Source organism: Falco punctatus (genome assembly GCF_963210335.1).
Source record: "Falco punctatus genome assembly, chromosome: 2".
NCBI lineage: Eukaryota > Metazoa > Chordata > Aves > Falconiformes > Falconidae > Falco > Falco punctatus.
In genome coordinates, this window is record NC_137581.1 from 31,071,811 (window position 1) to 31,091,164 (window position 19,354).

The 19,354-nt window shown below is 39.6% G+C and overlaps 1 protein-coding gene across 19 annotated transcripts in view; it reads left to right on the forward strand.

The window, feature by feature from the left end:
- The first annotated feature begins 902 nt into the window (after positions 1-902).
- The window catches only part of LOC308058753 (RCC1 and BTB domain-containing protein 2), a 46,252-nt gene continuing 27,800 nt past the window's right edge, over positions 903-19,354 (forward strand). Inside the window, exons 1-4 of one of the 19 annotated variants that reach the window (XM_080375060.1) lie at positions 903-1,027; positions 7,063-10,366; positions 13,981-14,096; positions 15,594-15,770. In XM_080375060.1, coding sequence (XP_080231186.1) covers positions 15,619-15,770 — 152 coding nt within the window. In that variant the 5' untranslated portion in view covers positions 903-1,027; positions 7,063-10,366; positions 13,981-14,096; positions 15,594-15,618. Of the gene's footprint in view, positions 1,028-7,062; positions 10,367-10,386; positions 14,121-15,593; positions 15,771-16,985; positions 17,489-19,011; positions 19,053-19,354 lie in introns of those variants that run through there. The other 18 variants (XM_080375055.1, XM_080375050.1, XM_080375048.1 and 15 more) reach the window with 18 other exon arrangements.

The window sequence follows — 19,354 nt, forward strand, 5'->3', positions numbered from 1 at the left end:
AGTGTTAAATACTGTATAAAGATATGGACTCGACAGCCATCTGCTGACGTTGAACTATTTGAATTAACTAAATGTTTTAAAGTAATTTGTGGACAGGATGAAAATATTTTAATATAAGTACACATTGGATGTATTAAGATCCTGAAGTATAAACAGAAGGTGCATAACAAGGCACATGGTTAAAGTATACAAAATTAGAAAGGTAATACAGCAGGCAAATTTTCTTCGCCTCTTCATGTGTTCTCAAAATGCAGGTTAATAAGGCTATGAAGAAGCTGAATGAAAACAACTTTAAGGTTGATAATAAAGACAGATAATTTAGGGATGTTCACTTCCTCAAGTAGACCCAGACTTGTTGCTTAATTGATCTACCTTCATTTCAAATTCTTGTTTTACTTTTTGAAGTTGTTTAATAAAGATGACCATCTATTTCGCTCATGTATGGCACATCTTTAGAGCTGATATACCCTAAATCAGTGCAGCGTATTCAGTGTACAACTATATATGGTACACATACGCTATAATGTGTACATAGTATAATACTATAACATTTCTGATGGCAATATAATAATTTACATTTGTACAGACTATATGATATCCTTCATTTTTTAAGCTATTCATTTCTATATGTTTCGTTACAGTATATATAAAACATGTTCAATGTTGGATTCAGTGTGGGTTTGGTATGTCTGGCTGCCCAGCTAGTCTTGCATCACATTTCCTAGACTAGTCCAAAATCTTCAGTTCCTTTGACTTTAATATAGTCCTCACATCAACAAACAGCAACGTTTCCGTTAAAAACAAAACACAAAAAAACCCCAATCCCAGAAAGCATTGAGCATTTCCTCACAGGAAGTAAGAAGTGCATGTCACTGTTATCTCAAAAGCTAGACGCATAATTAAACATCCTCTATATAAGGACACAGAATGGAAAAAGGGCCAGAAGGGGTCAGGCCAAAGTTTTACCAAATTCTCCTGAACACTAACAAAATCTGTTCCCTGGCAGAGAGTGTTAGAAAAGAACAGGGTAAGTAAATATGAAACTTCCTTTAAATATTATCCTAGCCTTCAAACGTTCATAGCTCAGAGACTTCTGCAGCTGGAGACTCTGTTGAGCAATCTCAGTTGATCACTCTCCTTTTGACTTGTTCATGCAAACTTTTAGCACTTACAGAATCTTGTAACAGGAAATTCTGTGGGTTGAACTGCAAGGGGAAAACCTCTTTTTATTTGAACTCTTAGGACTAATGCTGTGAATTAAATTAAAAAAAAAACAGTTTTATTTCTTCTGACAATTAGTTTTACATGTTCACATTTTGATAGTGATCGTAAACAATATAACATTGCTCTTGGCTTCTGATAAAATGGGATGCTTCTATCATCCATACCATTCTTTTTAACATGTATTTAAAAAGCAATTGCTTGGCTTTGTTTAGCTTTCCAACAGCCCACAGAGTGACTTGCAAATTACTGACAGTGAAAAAAAATGCATACTGTTTTTAAGACATTTGTGTCAAGCAATATAAATCCCACAAAACCTGAGATATCAATGTCATTATCTAAGGTTGCTTTATATGTTCCTTGACAGAAAGCTAAGACCAATGATAAAGCATTTGGCTAAAATTAGCACGCACTTTGTCTTTCAATAACACAGTTACAGAACTAAAGGTGATTTAGTGAAAATTTTACACCTCATCACATATATGCCACCATAATTTTTACATTTTAAGAAATTGATCTATTTTATCCTTGCCATTACTAGATTCAGTGTAACCAATTTTGTTTTGTTTTGGAATTATAAATCAAGTATGCAAGTGGATTTTTCTTTTCCACAAACATTTTCACACACATCCTCAGTGAGTGACACAGATGATTACATCAATGTCACCTTCTTTCAGATGTCTGAATAGCTTGTATAGTCACCACTGGGTTGCATGACTTGGATCAACTTTTTGCAAGAATACTTTATTCACTCTCTTCCAGCCTAATTTAAAACAAAACCAAACCAAACAAAAAACTTTCACTCTGTTTCAGATTCTGTTTCCTTGGATATTTTTCTGAGGATATGATCAGGATGTGCATGCAAAATATACCTATGCACAATACACCAATAATCATTTTTTTTCCCTCAATTCATCCCTATGCATGTAGGTCTTTGCCTAAAGCCTTGACCTCCAGATTCTTCTTTCCTTGGACTGTTCCAACAAAAATAAAACTTAAGACAAAGCCTTAAACCCCATAAACTCATCATACCTGGACATACTGCCTGAACACTTGACCTCTGAACATCCAGACTGCCTGTTAGCTGACTTCCCAGCAGACTTGGCTTGTGGTAGCTAGGGCAGTTCAGGGATAGTGCACACCAAGCACTGTTTCCATTAGGCTCTACGGACAACACTGCTCCAAGTCTGCTCCCTACAGACTCCCTCAGTGCTATCTCAGCAGGCTTTGCACCCTCAAAAACTACACACTTTCAGCAACATGACTTAATTTTACTTTTCTTGAAAAACTGCAGGGAAGAAGACTGTGGAGCTGAAACTTTTAAACAAAAGGTAATAAACAGTCACTTTCAAACACAATGAACTGAAAAAAACCCCACAGACATCAATAAATATTATGTCTGAAGGCCAAAGGATGTTAAACAGCACAGATGAGCTCCAGGGTCAAGAGCTATGCAATGTCGTTGGCCAAGGTCTGACCCTATGGAAAACACAGCCCTAAATAATCTGGAAATGAGTCAGGGTATGCCTCTAGGCTTCAGGGCCAGAGACTGCATCCTGGCCACCTACTCTTTAGTAGAGGTATAGTCAAATATGTCCTCGATCTTTGTGTGAATGAGAATTAGAATCAGCTGTGCATAAGTTTTACTTACTGCCTGTCTCTTATCGCCAAAGTAGGTAACTCCAAAACTGGCAAAAGTGGTTCTGTTGACTGAAAGCATGACATTTTGCTAGAATAAAATTCTTGAATATAGTCTCATTTTAATATTACTTTGCAAGAACAATGCTTTGAAGCTCTTTAGAAATTGCCAAATTTCTTCTAGGTCAATTCAAGTCCAAGTTTGCATCGAACAATTAATTAGATCCACCATGAAGTCCCACCTTCTCATCTAAAGCTATTTTAGAAACTTAGTGAAATCACTGAGACAACTGCAAATAGTGCTTCATTTGAAATATGGAGAAACTTGCACCTTTCTGGGAATTCCCAGTTCTCAGTGCTTCATGTGTATTGCTATTTCATTTATTGCTCCAGACAAAGTTTAAATGAAGGGAAATGGACAATATAAAATCTTGTATCACATTATAGCTAAATGTCTGACTCGCTGAAACCTTTGTTTAACAGGATGAGCACACTTAGCCAGATCACATGTGCATGTTAATTATAGCAAGAAAGACAACAAAATGTCAATAGCTAAAACAAATCCTACCAACAGGAAGTGGTTATCAAGCTATGATAAAATGTTTATCAGGAAATGTTGTTATGCTATCCAAAACATTTCCTGCCTGTAACATTTTTTGTGGGAAAAAGAATGTCTGTGGTGCTAGAAATAGCATATTTGCAAGGAATAACAGCACTTATAGAAAATGGTCATAGTCACAGTTCTAGTTTGTGACCTGTTTTTTTCTTTGTACACAGTATGAATTAACTTAAAAAGAAAACTGCTTTCAGAAGTTACATGGGCATTCATTAAAGTTTGAACTTCAAAATGAACAAATAATTTAATGCAAAATTTTCATATGTATTGTCTAAGCAATGTAATCATGCAGGAAGTGAAGCCCTGCTCCTTCTCTCACTGAGATTGATAATGAAACGTTATTTCTGTTAGTGTATCTTGAAAAGATCAAAAAGGATTAGACTGAAAAACAGTACTATTGAAGATGTCAAAAGAGCTTTACTCAAGGGGAAGAGGAGCCAGGGATTATCTATTGAAATGTTTACTCAAAACAAAAAACATGAAGAATTCTATTTCCATAACCATGACCTTTCAAAACCAGGAAAATCCTGATTTGTTGTAAGCATAATGGGTATTATCAGAAAATTGCAACAAAACTGACATTTTGATGTAAACAAAGATCTGACAGGATCAACCTATAAGACATTACTGAGTATGGAAGCAAAATACGTTTCTACACTTGTTGCTCTATCAGCTGTGTGAAGACTAACTTGTAGTCTGTCGTTACAGTCTTAAAAAACTCCATTTAAAAAAAAAAAGTCAATTTCAATGGATTTTTAAAGGGAATTCAGCCACTAAAACTGTGTAGAGTATTTTGAAAAATTAGGATATTGTGAAGTCAACTTTTTATTAATCAATAATACATGAAAGACACTTTGATTAGAAACTGCTATTTGTTCCTATTTTAACTACAGATTGTAATGGGACTAATGATAGAATCCTAAAAGTGGAAAGGACCTCAACATGTCATCTAATCAACTTCCATGACCTGAATTAGGATCAACAAAATATATATTTTATATTAAATATATATGTATATATATTAAAAATATGTATATGTATTTCTGATATACAAACTCAGATTATGGAAACTACAACCTCACTGAGAAATCTATTCCCAACTTCCTTACTATTTCTGTGAGAGCAGTTTTCCTTATTGCCAAAGCTGAATCTCTTTTACTTCCATCTTTCTCCTGATCATGTAGAGGAAAAAATTCCCCTTCCTCTTTGCAATAGCATTTTTCATCCTCCACAGTGTTCTTTCCCCTCAGTCCTTTCCTCTTCACTCTAAGGAGCCCTATTCCTTTAGTCCTTCCTCAGCTCTGTTTTGTTTATTAAGTTTTACTTTCCTTGAACTACTTACAACTTTCTTGAAACACAACTTTCCACAGCTGTTCACAGCTCTCCGGGGCTCACGTACCCGGGGGTAATATTTCTTTGAAATGTTCTCAAAACCAAGAAAAGGGCAATGTTTCTTTTCTATCTTAAGATACTCTTATTAAACATCCCGGTATGATGTTTATCACTTTTGCAATGACATGATGCTGCTGGGCTAGCTAAAATTAGACTGCCTTCCCGTACACTGCCAGTCCTTCCCAGCTTCATATAATCAAAAAATGTAATGACTATAATCCAGGTCATTAATGCAAATACTGTAAAGGACTGGACCCATGATAGACTTTACAGTGTTTTATTAAATACATTCACGTAGAGAACCATTGCTAACTACAGTGAAAAAAGTTACCACCACATATGGCAATGAATTTTTCCTTTCTGTTATTTGAGTAAGATCCACAGCTATGAGTGTCTATAATGAAAGACATTCTTGTGTGAAATGTCCTACATATTATCAGAAGCTATGGAAATACCTCCTCTCCTCTGTATTTGACTGGTGCAGCCATCAAATCACATACATCTGTCACTTAGAAGGTTAAAATCAAATATAACCAAAGAAAAGTTAGCACTACTAATTTTACACTACTAATGTTCTTGCTGATTTTATTTATGTTTCTGGTAGTGGGCTATTAATAAAGCATAGATTAACAAGGCAAGTAGCAAGGAACAAAGCAGGGCAGCACCAAAATAATGTAATTAGAATTTTAGGGATTGCTTGGATCTTGGTCAGCTGGAGAAGAAAAACATATTAAAAGGCAAAACTGTCAAGATAAAGCTACTTAACCACAGTAATCCATTTTGTTACAGTGAGATGACTTGAGGTATTGATCCATAGCGACTATAAGGTACTTCACGCCCAAGTCTTCCGTTGATATGAGGCAGGGATGTGGTCAGAACACAAAACCAGACTTCACGAGTTTGAAAATTCATGAATCCACCAGTATAACTGAGGGTCCTTAGCCTTTATCTGCTAAGATGCTTTCTACTAGCAGGAATGTACCAGCCTCAAAGCACATCAAAATGTTTCATTGCTTTTTTGGACCTTTGTCCAACAGAAGATGACAACTCTTTTAAAGTATCTGCTTCTTGGCAACTTCCCACTCCTTTAACTTGCTGTGTCTGCTTCAGTTCTAACAACTTTGTATAAACCCAACCCTAAATCTCTAAAACTTCCTCCCATCTCACGTCTGTTGACAGAACTTATCAGCCTACAGTTGCCTTCCACTTAAATTATTTTGCTTCCACAAAGGTCACAATGGTCGTCTTGTGCTGTCTAATAACTCTGCAGACAACAGCAGTTTCCCCTGGTGTTCATAACTGAAATGTCATCGCCCAAAATCACAACACAAGTAATGGAAACCCTGCTCCTGAGGTCAGAAACTGGTTTTATTTTGACCTGAAAGGACTCCTAGCTTTCTCACTTTCTTCCTGCTGACAGACTCGCTAAGAAACAACACAACAAGAAGTTTACACAGCACCTTTATTTTACGACCAAATTTAGCAAAGTAAGTCTGTACCTCTGCCACCTCTATCCAGTATAGTAGTTGAGCTCAGGTACAGAAATTGTAATTACTGAATGAGAACTACAAAAGCCCACGTTTTTGTAGCAAGCCCCGAAATGATATGCTAGTCCAAAGCTTTCTTGTCATCCAGGAAGTACAGACACCCTTCTCAATGCTTCAAATTCTGCAGGGAGATCTATGAATGAATGTGAGTTCAGTCTGTCTGTAACCACATTTGACGGAGCTGGATGGGTGCCAGGGGCAGCATTCAAGACAATATGCTTTGGCACGCTCCATCCAGAATTTTGAGCATCAGACTGCTATGAGTTCAACATGCTGGGGGCAGGTGACAGCTCTAGATGGTACTGTGGGAAGACAGTTTGCATGTGGGAAGAGATGATACTTCCAAAAATACAGAGCTACCACTTAGATGTTGCAGATGATAAATTTCTTCAATGTTTTTGAACAAAAAATATTACTACCTCCAAATATCTCCACTTTTACCAACTGAGTCTCTAAAAAAACCTGATCCGCTCTCTGCTTACTCTCTATGGCTTCCTTAGGTCCTTAGTAATAATCCCTCCATCCTTCTCCTTGTGTTATCATGATTATACCAAGGTGTAGCAGACTGACTACTATAAGCCAAGGGTTTGGAAGCAAAATCTCTCCCTGCGTGAACTACTTGGTCTAAGCCCTTCCTTTTCTTTGTAGTCCTGGAGAACATGGCCATGCTCTATGCTGCTTCTGGTTTTGTAGTCACAGAAGAGCATGATCTCCAAAAGCCCACATGGGAGTCTGCAGACCGCTGCACCATGGCACTCACGACAGCTCAGGCTGGCCTACAGACCTGCCCAGTGACTCCTGGTGGGCTTGGAGAATGCACATGCTGTGAAGGCAAGCAAAACTGCTTGGAGAACTTGCATCCTGAAACACCACTGGTGTTCTGAGCTGGTGCTTAGATATTAAAAAAATAAGCAACTTCATATGGAAGACACAGTACTGAAGAGAAGCAACTGAAACCTTGTGTGGAGTACCTTGGTGCTTGGACTGGTAAGCCAGTTCACTGGTTTACAGCCACTTGATTCCTACTATATTCTTATTTATGTCTACTTATATTTTTGCAGTGTACAAAATAAACCTGCCAGATAAAAGCAAAATAAACGTTAGCTAATCAGAAAAGAAAATTTGGTCAACTTCAATCAAGTTATTCTGAAGACCAAAGGGAAATGCAGAAATTCAAGCGAAAAGTAAATTAAGAGGAGATACGAAGCTCAAACTGCAGCGGCCAACAATACATTGCTAGTGGGAAAAAAGGAAAATACAATCCTGGTGTGTACTCACAGGAGTGTTTGTAAGATGAGAGAGGCACATATTCCCTTCCGTTCAGTGTTGTTGAGTTACAAATCTGGCATTACATTTAGGAAAGAAGAAAAACAAACTGGAGACAGCTCAGATGAAAGAAATCAAATAAGACAGGTGTGGAACAGCTCATATGTAAGGAAAGGCAGAAATAACTAGGTCAGATTTTTACTTGAAGGCATAAAAAATGGACACCATTTTCCATCTTAACTGTCAGAAATTTGAGCTCCATTTCTGATTTGAATTCCTGTGGCTTTAATTTCTCTATACTGCTTCTTGTTATGGCTTTTTCCTTTAAATTAAAATGCTGCTCAATACCTAATATTTACTCATTGTAAGGAACTTATAAACTGTAATCACCTTTAAGCTGTTTTTAATAAACTAAACAAGTAATGTCTTTACCTATCACTTATTTTCAAACCATTCATCATCTTTATGCAGCCTTACCCCATTTTCAACTTCTCTATCAAAATGAATAGTAGCATTATATCCAGTGTCCCACTAGCTGGCTTAAATACTTATTACTGGAGGCAAATTACCTGTAAACTACTGTTGAGTCCTCTCTTTGTACATTCAGGAATGACATTAGCTTTTTTCACTTCTACATCCTCTGGCATTACACTTTCAGTTGTTGTTCACTGATCTCAGTCCTTTATCTAAATGTTTCAGAACACAGTTTCTCTGCTTGTAGGTCTACATCCATCGCTTCTAGATTTAAGGACTTCATTGTATTGAACTGTACTTTGTTTCAGTGGGTCAAATACACCATCTGTTCCACTGACTCTAAGTGTGACCTTCAGTCTAACGCAGCACACGCACTTCCTTGAGTTAAACAGAGCATAACTTCTATAAAAACATCCAATTCTGTTTTAAAATGTGCACTGAAGAATCAATAAACAGCTCACAGCCCAAGATGAAACTTATTTTAGGGGACAATTACTCTTTGCTTTACTGCCAGTCTGAAAATGAACAGCTTCAGCTTTCACTGGGTCTTGTTACCACTATCTGCTTGACCCAAAATTTTGGGTGTATTATTAACATTTACACATGCATCTGAGATCCAGCAAGTTTTTTCCCCCTGTACTGTGTTCAAGAAAACAGAAAACTGAGAAAGAAACATGGAAACAGACAGTAAGTTGCTTTGTGTTATAAAGTGATCACTTTATTCTGCATAAAGAGAAAACAAAACTACTGGGCACCACATATAGTCCTTACTGAGCCCAGTGCCCTAAAAATTCATCATCTTCTGTCCCACACTCTATACAAATCATTATGGATACCTCTTTTGATTGAAGAAACCACTCCTAGCAAAAAAATACTCTCCATTTTATCTTGGAAAGAACCAAAGTGACTGAGCCAACAAAACAGAAAATGTACACCCTTTGCAGATTACAATGCATTCAGATGCATGCACCGGAAGTTGAATGCATTTTGAAGTGCAAAAAATACTGGACAAACTTAAAAGGAGATAGTGACTCCACCGACCACCACAGACAGTGGCAGAGAATATGCATGCATCAGGGACATCAGGAAAGAGCATTGGTAGTTGGTATAGCGATACAGGCACTTCATGCATTAAAGAACAGGATGCAAGGCACATGTAGCCTATCGCATGACTGTCATATAACGCAGCAAGTATGGAGACCATGTTGTCTATAGTCCTTCGGTAACTTAAGGACAAGTTCTTGCTACTTTAGGTACTTACACAAGCCTCATTTTTGGACATTCAAAGTCTCATTTTTGGACATCCAAAGTTGTGTATCTAAGTATATCGATCTTTAAAATATCAAAGCATCCTTATGAGGCTGTCATTCCTACAAGAAAAACTGAGACCTCCCCTAGGTGATAAAGGAATTCAATTTTCAATAGAAAGTTAGATCCCTAGCCCCAGAGCAAACTCTTTCTTTCTGCATACAGTTCCCACAGCAATAGCCTGTGTCACTGGGTACCAAAGCGAAGGTCTCTGAACACACACAGCAAGGTTTCAGGGTATTATCACACCGGAGGTAAGAGCCATAACCGAGTGAAACAGCCAGGTTGTTGGTTTTAGGTAAACTTTTCAAGGCTATCCTCTTTGGGTTATCCACTTAGTTTTAAACTTACATCTCAGCAAAAACAGAAAAATACCTATATCCTCGCAGTTCCTTTGGGGGGTGGGAATATTGCACGTCGGAAGAGCAGAGCAATACTGACACTCCCCTGTCAGCCGCCTGCGACCACGCGCCTCTCGCTGTGCTGCGGCCCCAGGTGCTGAGGCCCAGGCCGCGGCCGCGGCTCGGTGTAACGCGGCGGGGGCTCCCAGCGCTCCCCAGGGCAGCCCCAGCCCCAGGCGGGGCAGGCCCTGCCGGAGCAGGCACGCAGGGCTTCCCGCGGCCCCTCCGCCTCAGCTCAGCAGCAGGGAAGCGCTCTCCGGCAGACAGCAAGCGGCTGGCGCTCAGGGCCGGCCCCCGCGGGGCAGCCTGCCCAGCCGCCCTACCTACGCCGCGCCCGGCGGGCCGCTTCCCAAGCTGCCGCTGCAGTAGGTGGATCCCTGGGAGGCGCTAACCCCCTTCCCTCCTCCCACCCTCCCTCCCTTCCCGCCCGAGGAGGCGCCTATGCGCGGCGACGCCTTCCCTTGTCTCACTGGGGGGAGGACGAGCCGCGGCCCGCGGGGAAGGTAAGCTGCCGAGGAAGGGGATCGCTGCCGCCGCCGCCCCCCGCCCTGCGCGCTGGCGGAGCCCTGCCCGCCGCCCCGCTGAGGAGAGCGGCGGCCGGACCGCCGCGCGGGGTCTGGCCCCCGTTCCCGCCCCGCGCCAGCCGCTGACGGGGAAGGGGCGGGGAGCGCGGGCGGTGCTTCCCGGCCGGCGCCCGGCAGCGTTGGCTGCGGCCCTGCGGCGGGGCGGGGCGGGCCGGGCCGCCGGCGGCCTGCTGGGTGTGCCGGGCCCGGGGCCTGCGGCAGCCTGCGCGGGGGGGCCTGCGCTGTGGGGGCGAGGCCGAGGAGGCCGCCCGGCCTTAGGCTGCTCTTCGGTCACCCCGCCCGGGGCCATAGGCGGGGAAGGGCGCTGTCGCCTACTCTGCTCGTGCTGCGTTCGCCTGGGGCATCTTCCTCTGGCACCTGGTGTATAATGGCTGATAACGCGGGGGTTGCAGCCTCTGGCGGCGAGTTAAATTTGCGTCGCATGGGAGAGCCCTGTCGGCAGGTGTGCGGGCCAGGCAGTACCTTCGGTGCGCTCGGCCGGGTGGCCAGTTACGGCTTTAAGGATGAGAAAGAATACTTGGGACACCAAGGGTTGTTTATGCGTGGGAGATGGGAAGGTTGCATTGTATTTTCTCGTGGAGACGAAATTTCTAGCGTTGGTGATGAAAAGAGAGGGCACAGTCAGCAGAGAGTTTACTGAAGATTACGAGTGGAGCAAGGTGTGCAGGCGGTGGTGGCTGTGCATCCTCAGCAGTGGTGGCTGTGCACCATCGGGAGCCGTGTGGGCTGCGCTGATGTTGAAGGATGTGAAAGTAGACGTGGTGTGAGGGAAACATGTAGAAATCATGACCCTGCTGGATGTGGGGTAGGAGAGCTAATACTGGCCAGGCATGAGAAATAAATGTGACAGAATGACACAGGATGTGAATGGTGTGATGGACTGTAAAGTAACAGGAAGAGATTGTGTGAATAAAAAACCCCTGAAGCATATCATTGCTTAGAGAAAGCAAAATTTGAAGAGCTTTTGGTGGTGTCTGCCGTAGACCACAAGAGTTGTATTTGGATAAGGATATTGCTTACTTAGAGGTACTCTCAGGGATTATGTCACAGGTGGATTTCTTTCTTAGATACAGGTAACAGCATCATTTGGGAAGGGCATAAAGAGATTGAGTTCTTACATACAACTGCTGTAAGCTTGCCAAATAAGCACTGAATTGCTTCAGACTTGTTTTCAGTCGATACTGTGAAAAATTCTGAGGAGAGCCAGTTTATTCGTCAGCTTGTGATCTTGGATCTAATTTTTAATTAGATTAAATAAATAGGAATAAATTAGAGGACTAAACAGAGACAGGTTTGAAATTCCCAGTTTTAGAAGGGTTAACTTTGAAAAATCAAGAGGATTAATTAGCGATGTTAGTTGTACTGGAGTCCTGAGGGCCTTGGAAGCAGAGAAGGTATGAAGCTGTTTTATGCCAAAGGTAGAATCTATTTGGAATTTATATCAAAAAAAATGAGAAAGGTCTTTTGAAAAGAACTTTTACCCATCTCAAAAATGATTCTGGGAATAAAGACTAGGAAAAGGATGGGTAAGCAAAGAAAAATATGAGAGAAAATGCAGCTGTAAACTGAAAATTGACAAAAAACATTTCTGAGTTAGTTATAGGCAGCTGTTTTTTAAAGCTTCTTTAATCATGTAAGTGAAAACAAGAATAGTGGTAAGACCACTGAGTGGTAAAGCTGAGGTAAAATAACCGTGATGCGTATGGTCTGTTGCAGTTTGGTGGAAGCTACTGCAGCAGGTAGATTTAATACTAGATGCTTAAACTTGCACCACAAAGAATAACATTTTGTCTCTTAATTAATTTTTAAGAATTGGGAAACCTCTATGTGTTATGTCTAATCCAATGGTCTTGCCACTTAACATTGGTCAGTTCCAGTATCGGAAGGCTGTTAAATACATACCCAAATGGGCAGTTGTGCAGTCATTTAGTCACAGAGGAAATGGGTGAACTTTTCTTTCATATACACATTCTATTTGCTGTTGTAGTTCTCTCTTCTGTATCTTTCTATGCAGACAGCTATAACTATAAAAATTTAAACTATCAGAATTCTCAGCTCCAGGTATGTAATACCTGTTATGTGTGTGTATATCTTCATATTAGGTATGCGTTTATGTATATACGTAGGTGAATTCTGACTTTGTGTCAGGGAAAGATTGCACCATCCTCCCACCTGCCCAGGTGTTGCATTTTGGGTTCATGGTAAGTGCTCTCGCAAGTGCCCAGTGTTCTAGGGAAGCATAAACTACAGCCAGGTTCATGCTGGAACCGTGCTAGACGTTGTCTTGAAAAAACTCTTCTCTTGGTGACCCAACGTGTAGCCCTTTTAGCTGTAGGCAGGAGCCCTTATCATGGACGAAGGCTCCAATGTGCAGAAAGACCATGCTAAATGGAAGCAGGCAAGGAATGTAGAAAAGAAAGCCATGTGGTTTAGTAATGTCTGGGTTATTAGGATTTAGAATGTTTTAGAGGTTACATTTTATAAATTAAAGCTTTTAGTCTAAATGAGGCTACAATGACCTTCCTTGGACATCTAAGACAGTGTTAGAAGTGTAGAACCTGTGAATATTTCTTCTTTAACAGCTAGAGCAGATCGTGAGGTCAAAGATCCATCAGCTAGACAGCTCAGTGTTTGGCTGGATCGGGTAACTGCAGACTGCTAACAATTTAGGCTAGGTGAGATCTCTTGAGAGGGGGCTTAACAAAATGCGTGCATTCTCATGCTGTTTTTCTCTTAAATGCAATATAGTAACTATGATTACATGATAACAGAAGGGGTCTTTCCAGACATGCTCTTCCTGTGGCATTGAACTGATGTCCAGCCAGGCTCCCAAATGTGGGTGCAATGACACCTAATATGCAAAGCTTGTACATGGTTTATCCTGAACAATTTCATGGCCTGTTAGTGTTTCTTAAATTCTTAAAGCTTTAATATTTTCTGTACTAAGATTCTTTAAGTTTATACAAATGTAATAGTTGTTTCTTTCACATATTTATTGCATTATTTTGCATTATTTTGCTCTGTTACATTAACACTTTTTAAAAGTTCTTCTAAAAGGAAATCTTTGGAATACTTTTATTTCCCTAAAGCTGATTCCTTGAACTCTCATGTCAGAAGGTCAAAATTAAGAACAAGTACAAGTTTCAATTCTGCCAAATCAGTTATATGGTAAATTAAATTTTATGTAGCATTTAAAATAAAGAAGAGCTAACAATTGTTCCAGTTGTGGTTTAGTATGTTTATGTGTATATATGGATTACAGGAACTGAAGTGTGTTTAGAGTTTGGCTAACAATTCAGCAAAGAGACAGCTTTTCAAGGTAATTTTCTGAAAATCTTGGATCAGCCACATTAAAAAATGTGAACAAATGTTTTTTGTCAGCATCTCAGGTTAGATTTAGGTCACATTAGGTTAGATGTAGATAGAAGAATGACATTCTGTTCCCAAGAGACTGTCTAACAAAATGTTTAATTATTTTAATACACTTCAAGGTCTGGTGATAATGCTCATTATATTTTTTTCTTTTACTGCAGAAGTAAACTACTAATTATGTGAAAATGACTCCAGCGGCCTCCTATAATGCTTTTCAGCATTGAAGGTAGTTCTTGCATTGTTGCCATGATCCGAAACACTTGATTGCCTTCAAAAGGTATTTTTGCACTTGTAGAAAGAGGTATAAATATTTTTAAGTGAAAATATTTTTTGATTGACACCTCTTTATCAGGCTTTTTTAGCTGCTGACCTTGACATTTCAGTAGGTCTATTAGAGGCATAATTTTAGTGTAAACTTCATTACTATTTTCTGGTCTTTGTATTTCTGGCTTTCATTAGTTGTTTGTTATGTAGTTTCTCTTCCTTTATTAGTTGTTGGTCACATTATTCAAAATCTTTGTGTTTTTTCAGTCAAGTAGCTGGATAGCCAAAGCTTTGACATTATTTTTTCAGGGTGACTGAAGGGCTTGTAGAATGAGAAAAGAATTTAAGATCTTTTTTTTTCTGCTGCTTTGAACATTTTTCCTCTGGTGGGTGACGATGCATTTTTTTTTTCAGTCACTTCTATTCTTGTTGCTTGCTGGTGAACAATACGCCATTCTACATCAATGATGATGATCGACAGCAGTTCTAAGGGGGACAAAACTAATTGGGATAAGAATTGGAGAAATAAAGAAACTTAATATGAGTAGTGTGTTATACTCATAGGACTTTTAGAACATCATCTATGATTTTTTTTAAATCAAATTAGTGAAATTTGTTTTGCTAACCCAAAACCCCAAGGGTTTTTCTGGAGGCAAGGGAAGGGTGTCCCAGGAATCTACATACGATTTTTTCACAGCATTTTTATCACTTAGGGCAGAAATTTCGCACCAGACCCTAACACTTACCTTTAAACCGTTGGAGAGTTGAAAAATCATGCCCTCTGTTTTCTTTCCTGTCTTCTCACTTCTTCCAAAATGTTTTTCCCTGATTGTATTTGCTCTTTATTGCAGACATGTTGAATCTGTATTGAAGGATGGTGCTAAGCAAGGGTAACGACACAGTGTTCTCACTGTCTTCCTTGCTTTTCTTGTGCCCATGTTTTCCTTTGTGTGTTGTTTGCATCTTATCCTTCACTGCTTTCATTTTTGGCAACCAATTTCCTTTTGAGGCTGATGATGTTACTGAAATAAAGGCCTTTGTGAATAGGTTTCAAGCATGCAGCTCAACTACAGCATCCTGCCTATAGATGAACCTCTGAAAACTTCAGCTGAGGTCCATCCCTGGAGCCAACAAATGAAACTGGATATGATGCAAAAGAGAGGTGGCATCTGACAGGATGTTTTCACTCAAGTTTTGTCTCTGGATATTGAGACAATAAAGCTGTTTTATCTCAGATAATTTCAATTAGAGATTTCTGTAGCAGTTACCTACCTTGCAAGGTCAAGGATTCACTCTTTCAGACTGTAAATACTCCAGCCTGTCAGAGTTTCTTGGATCTAGCCTCTAAACTGCATGTAGATTTGCTCTTGCAATTAGTAGGCAGCCAGTGGAACTTGCATCAGAAGAAAAGTCACAGTCTGGTGTGAGAAAGCAAGAAGGGAGGGAGAGGAGACTACGCTTTAGATGGAGTTTTAACAGTTTTTCAACCAACCATTTACTGTTTCTCGAGGTCTGCAATTTCTTGGTAATGGAAAATGCTGCATCAATGGAAGAATGAATTACAAGAGCTGAATTCTGTCAATTTATTTTCAGCACTGGATGGAATAGTGACATTTTACTGTACAAGAAGAAGGAAGATAATTATGAAAATAGTCTTCCTAGAAAGGGAGTGTGACCTGTTCAATAGGCGTTAACTGTTAACAGTATTACTGGTCTGTCCTCTCCTGCTAGATCACTTGGACAAGTTGGCATCATTTCATTACTACTCTGCTAGGGAACTGCTGAGATATCAAGAATATCAGAGAAGGTTAGGTTCCTTTTTTCCGTGATTTTTTTCCTCCTAATCTTTCCTAAGCCTGTGGTTAGACTCCTTGGGGAAGAAGCTCCAGACAGACCTTTGATTCAGCAGATGAGATTCATAAATGCTCAAATTAAGTGGGAGGAAATACCAAGTGGAGTTCTGTTTTTTGTTTGCTTGCCAAGTTCCTAGAGAGAGAGTGTCTAGGAGAATGTTTATATTTGAATGAGTCAGTGAACCTCTTTAAATATTTAGGATTAAATGGTTTTAGACTGCTAATAGAACTTGGCTATTAAAACTAGTATTTGTGTTCCTTAATCTTATCTGTACGGCAGAAGCATACGTATATGCCTTACCCAGAGACATGTCATGGCTGGACTGAAACCAGGGTCAGAACTTTCAAATTCCAAGACCTAAACTCAGACTGCCAGAGTATGCTGTCCAGATTCTTAATTGTACTTGGATTTCAGACAAGAGATTTGTGAAGGTTTAATATAAATATTTTTGTATTAAAATGCTGTGCACTTCCTCAAGAAATGGATAATTACAACAATGAAGTTTTCTCCTTTTGATCTGTACTTTAGAATTTTTTTGGAAACACAGCTAGTGAAAATATATATGAAGTTTTAATACATTAGGAATATTTCATGCTTACCTTTTTTACTTTCTAAAGTAAGAATTACACTTTTTTAAGAAAAATGTGGCTAGCAATTCTTAGCAATTATACACATATTATAAAATTTAGTAGATGAACCTCAATAACTTGTCTGAAATAGCTAGGGTATGTTTTTCTTCTCTACCTGAAGTACTCAAATATACAGGGTTTTATCTTTTTAATTTTTGATTAAAATACTGTTTTTTCTTTACTCCGTGTGTACAATTTTTATTTTTATGGAGGCAAAATTCCTATGAGTAGGCAGGTATGAACCATCACTAGTATTTTAAAGGTATACGGATAAGAATTATTTGTAGGCTTAATGATTTTAATTTTTTTGTGTCTGTCTGTATTTTCAGGATCCCAGGGTGAATATTTACTCTTAAATCAATTACAGGTTTTTAGAAAGAACACCTTTGCAGATGCAGATATGTGGCAATCAGTATGTACTTCTATTAGAATACGTGAGTTTGAATGGAAGAATAAATTGGTGTCATTTGAGCCATCCTATGTACTCCTATAGGGCTGCTTAGAAATAAGGTGTCTATGTTTGCAGAACAGCCTGAAGAATGGAGTTGCAAGGTGATTTTCTGTAGGGGAATTGTAGAGGAGTTACAGAGAAATGAAGGCACGTTAATTAACATTGATATTACACAGCTGTGGGCTGGCTTCAGGAGCAGTGGGTTGGCTGATGTGGATAAGGTGCAGCTGTGGCTGGTTCCTGCTAAGTAGTTAAATAGCAATAAGGGGTATGGAAGAGGAGCTCTGGATGAAGAGAGACCTGGAGGAAGCAGAGAGAGTGCCCTGGATGTAGGAGAGGCAAGAAGCAGGGTGGCCTGGCCTGAAGAGGATGAAGAAACAACCTGGACAGCAGATGAACTGTTGAAGCCTTGTGGGGGATTGGTGGCTGTGCCAGGGTGAGGTGTGGGAACTACGTATTGACGTTAACGTGGTACGTGGTGGTAAAAGCCTTGTTGCAGCTGGCTAGTTCTGATAGTGCTGCAACAATTTTCTCTTAGTTATATATAAGATAAAACTTGTTATAACTTTTTGAATTGTGATGACATGTAAGTGATCTTTGGCCTTGAAAATTTAGGGCAGAACTGTCCGCATGTCTGTGGGACTCTGAAAAGTAGTGGGCTGGAGAACCTTTTGTTATGTACCTGAGATGGTTAGATCCTAATGTTATCTATCTTTATGCTAACAAATAAACTGCTTTTTAAAGTCAAATTATGCTTTTGTCTAAACAGAAGCAATTGAATTGAAATATTGGAACTTGAAGAGTCATGGGTGTCAGTTATGTATCCAGTGGCTTGAGGAAGGAAATAACAGATTTCTACATTAATTTAATTTGGAAAATACACAGTTAGTAGTTATTCTCTTGGGGGCTGAGTGTAGGCTAAGGATGGCCAAGAAGTGGGTAACACAGGGGTCCTCAAACCTTTTAACCAGGGGGCTGGTGCGTGGATGAAGTGGCAGGCAGTCATCTGTGGCTGCTTGGTTTCCCGCCCCCCCCAGCCCCTGGCTGGGGTGGGGTGTGTGTGTGTGTGTAAATACCGGGGGCCGGATTGAGGACCCTGGGGGCCATATCCAGCCCGCGAGCCATAGTTTTAGGACCCCTGGGGTAGCATATCAGCATTGCTAGTGAGTGCTGGAAATTGATGCTGCAAAATACTGGATAGCCTTGATAATCAGTTTCACAGGACTACTAAAGTATTTGAAATTAAATGTTTTGGAACTTCAGTAATACAGTTCTGGACAGGCTGTGCTCATGCCACAGGCCTTAATTGGGTGAGTTGTTTCTAGTTTAAATGGAGATAGTGTACACAAAATCAACTGGTTGCATTCTTGTTGTTTGAACAAGTATGTTGAAGAAAATAAGAAAATTACAAATTGCTTAATAGCAAGAGCTTAACTGTTACCCTATATCCATTAAGTTCTAAAGCATGGTAAATGGCTGTGTGCCTTGCTGTTCTTAGCTGCTGCTCCAGCATGGCATGGATACCCTATAGGTCGCGTATCATATCTGCCAGCACCATTTGGTGTTGGGGATCCCCAAGGTCATCTCAGATAGCAGGAGGTGCTAATGTGTGGGCAACTGAATCAGCCTGTTAGCCTTTCCTAGTTAAAAGGGAATATAACTTAGCTTCAAGTTATTTCCATTTGGAAAGCCTTAAGCTCAAAGTCAACATGGACAAGAGAGTAGCTGGGCTTCCACACGTGAGCTGAATTTATCATGTAATGTCTCAGACTAAGTGTATAAAATACAATGTGTGTATGTAGATTTGTGGGTTTTGTTAAAACATAAGCTTAACAGTGTGCATGTTCAGTATAGTTAAGCTGCAGCAATTGTTTGGATTTTATTTAAGTAAATAATTTTTGTTTATTCAGTAAATTAAGTTATTATAGATGTTAATTATTTTTAAAAAATATTTAAATCATATTAATTTCACATATTCTATATTCTTGGCCTAGGTCTTAAGACATGAAGTCTTATGTAAGAGGCATGTTTAGTAGTAAGGTAGTTTTATAAAGCTACATTTGATACTTCTTTTTCTGTGGTATTCCTCTGAAAAGTAACTAAGTAAAATGGTACCTTCTTGTTTGTTGGATGTTATTCTGCCTGTAGTCAGAATTTTGCAGGCATTTAATTTTACATGAAACATAAACAGATTTTTAACCTTGGCTGAACCAGTGTACCTCAAAGAAAATTATTATGTACAACTTTCTCACTTGTTGAGTAAAAGAAGCTTGCACAGCTTCAGAGCTGTTTACTCATTTTTGCAGTTTTAGTGAAAATGGAGTTGCATGGCTTTAT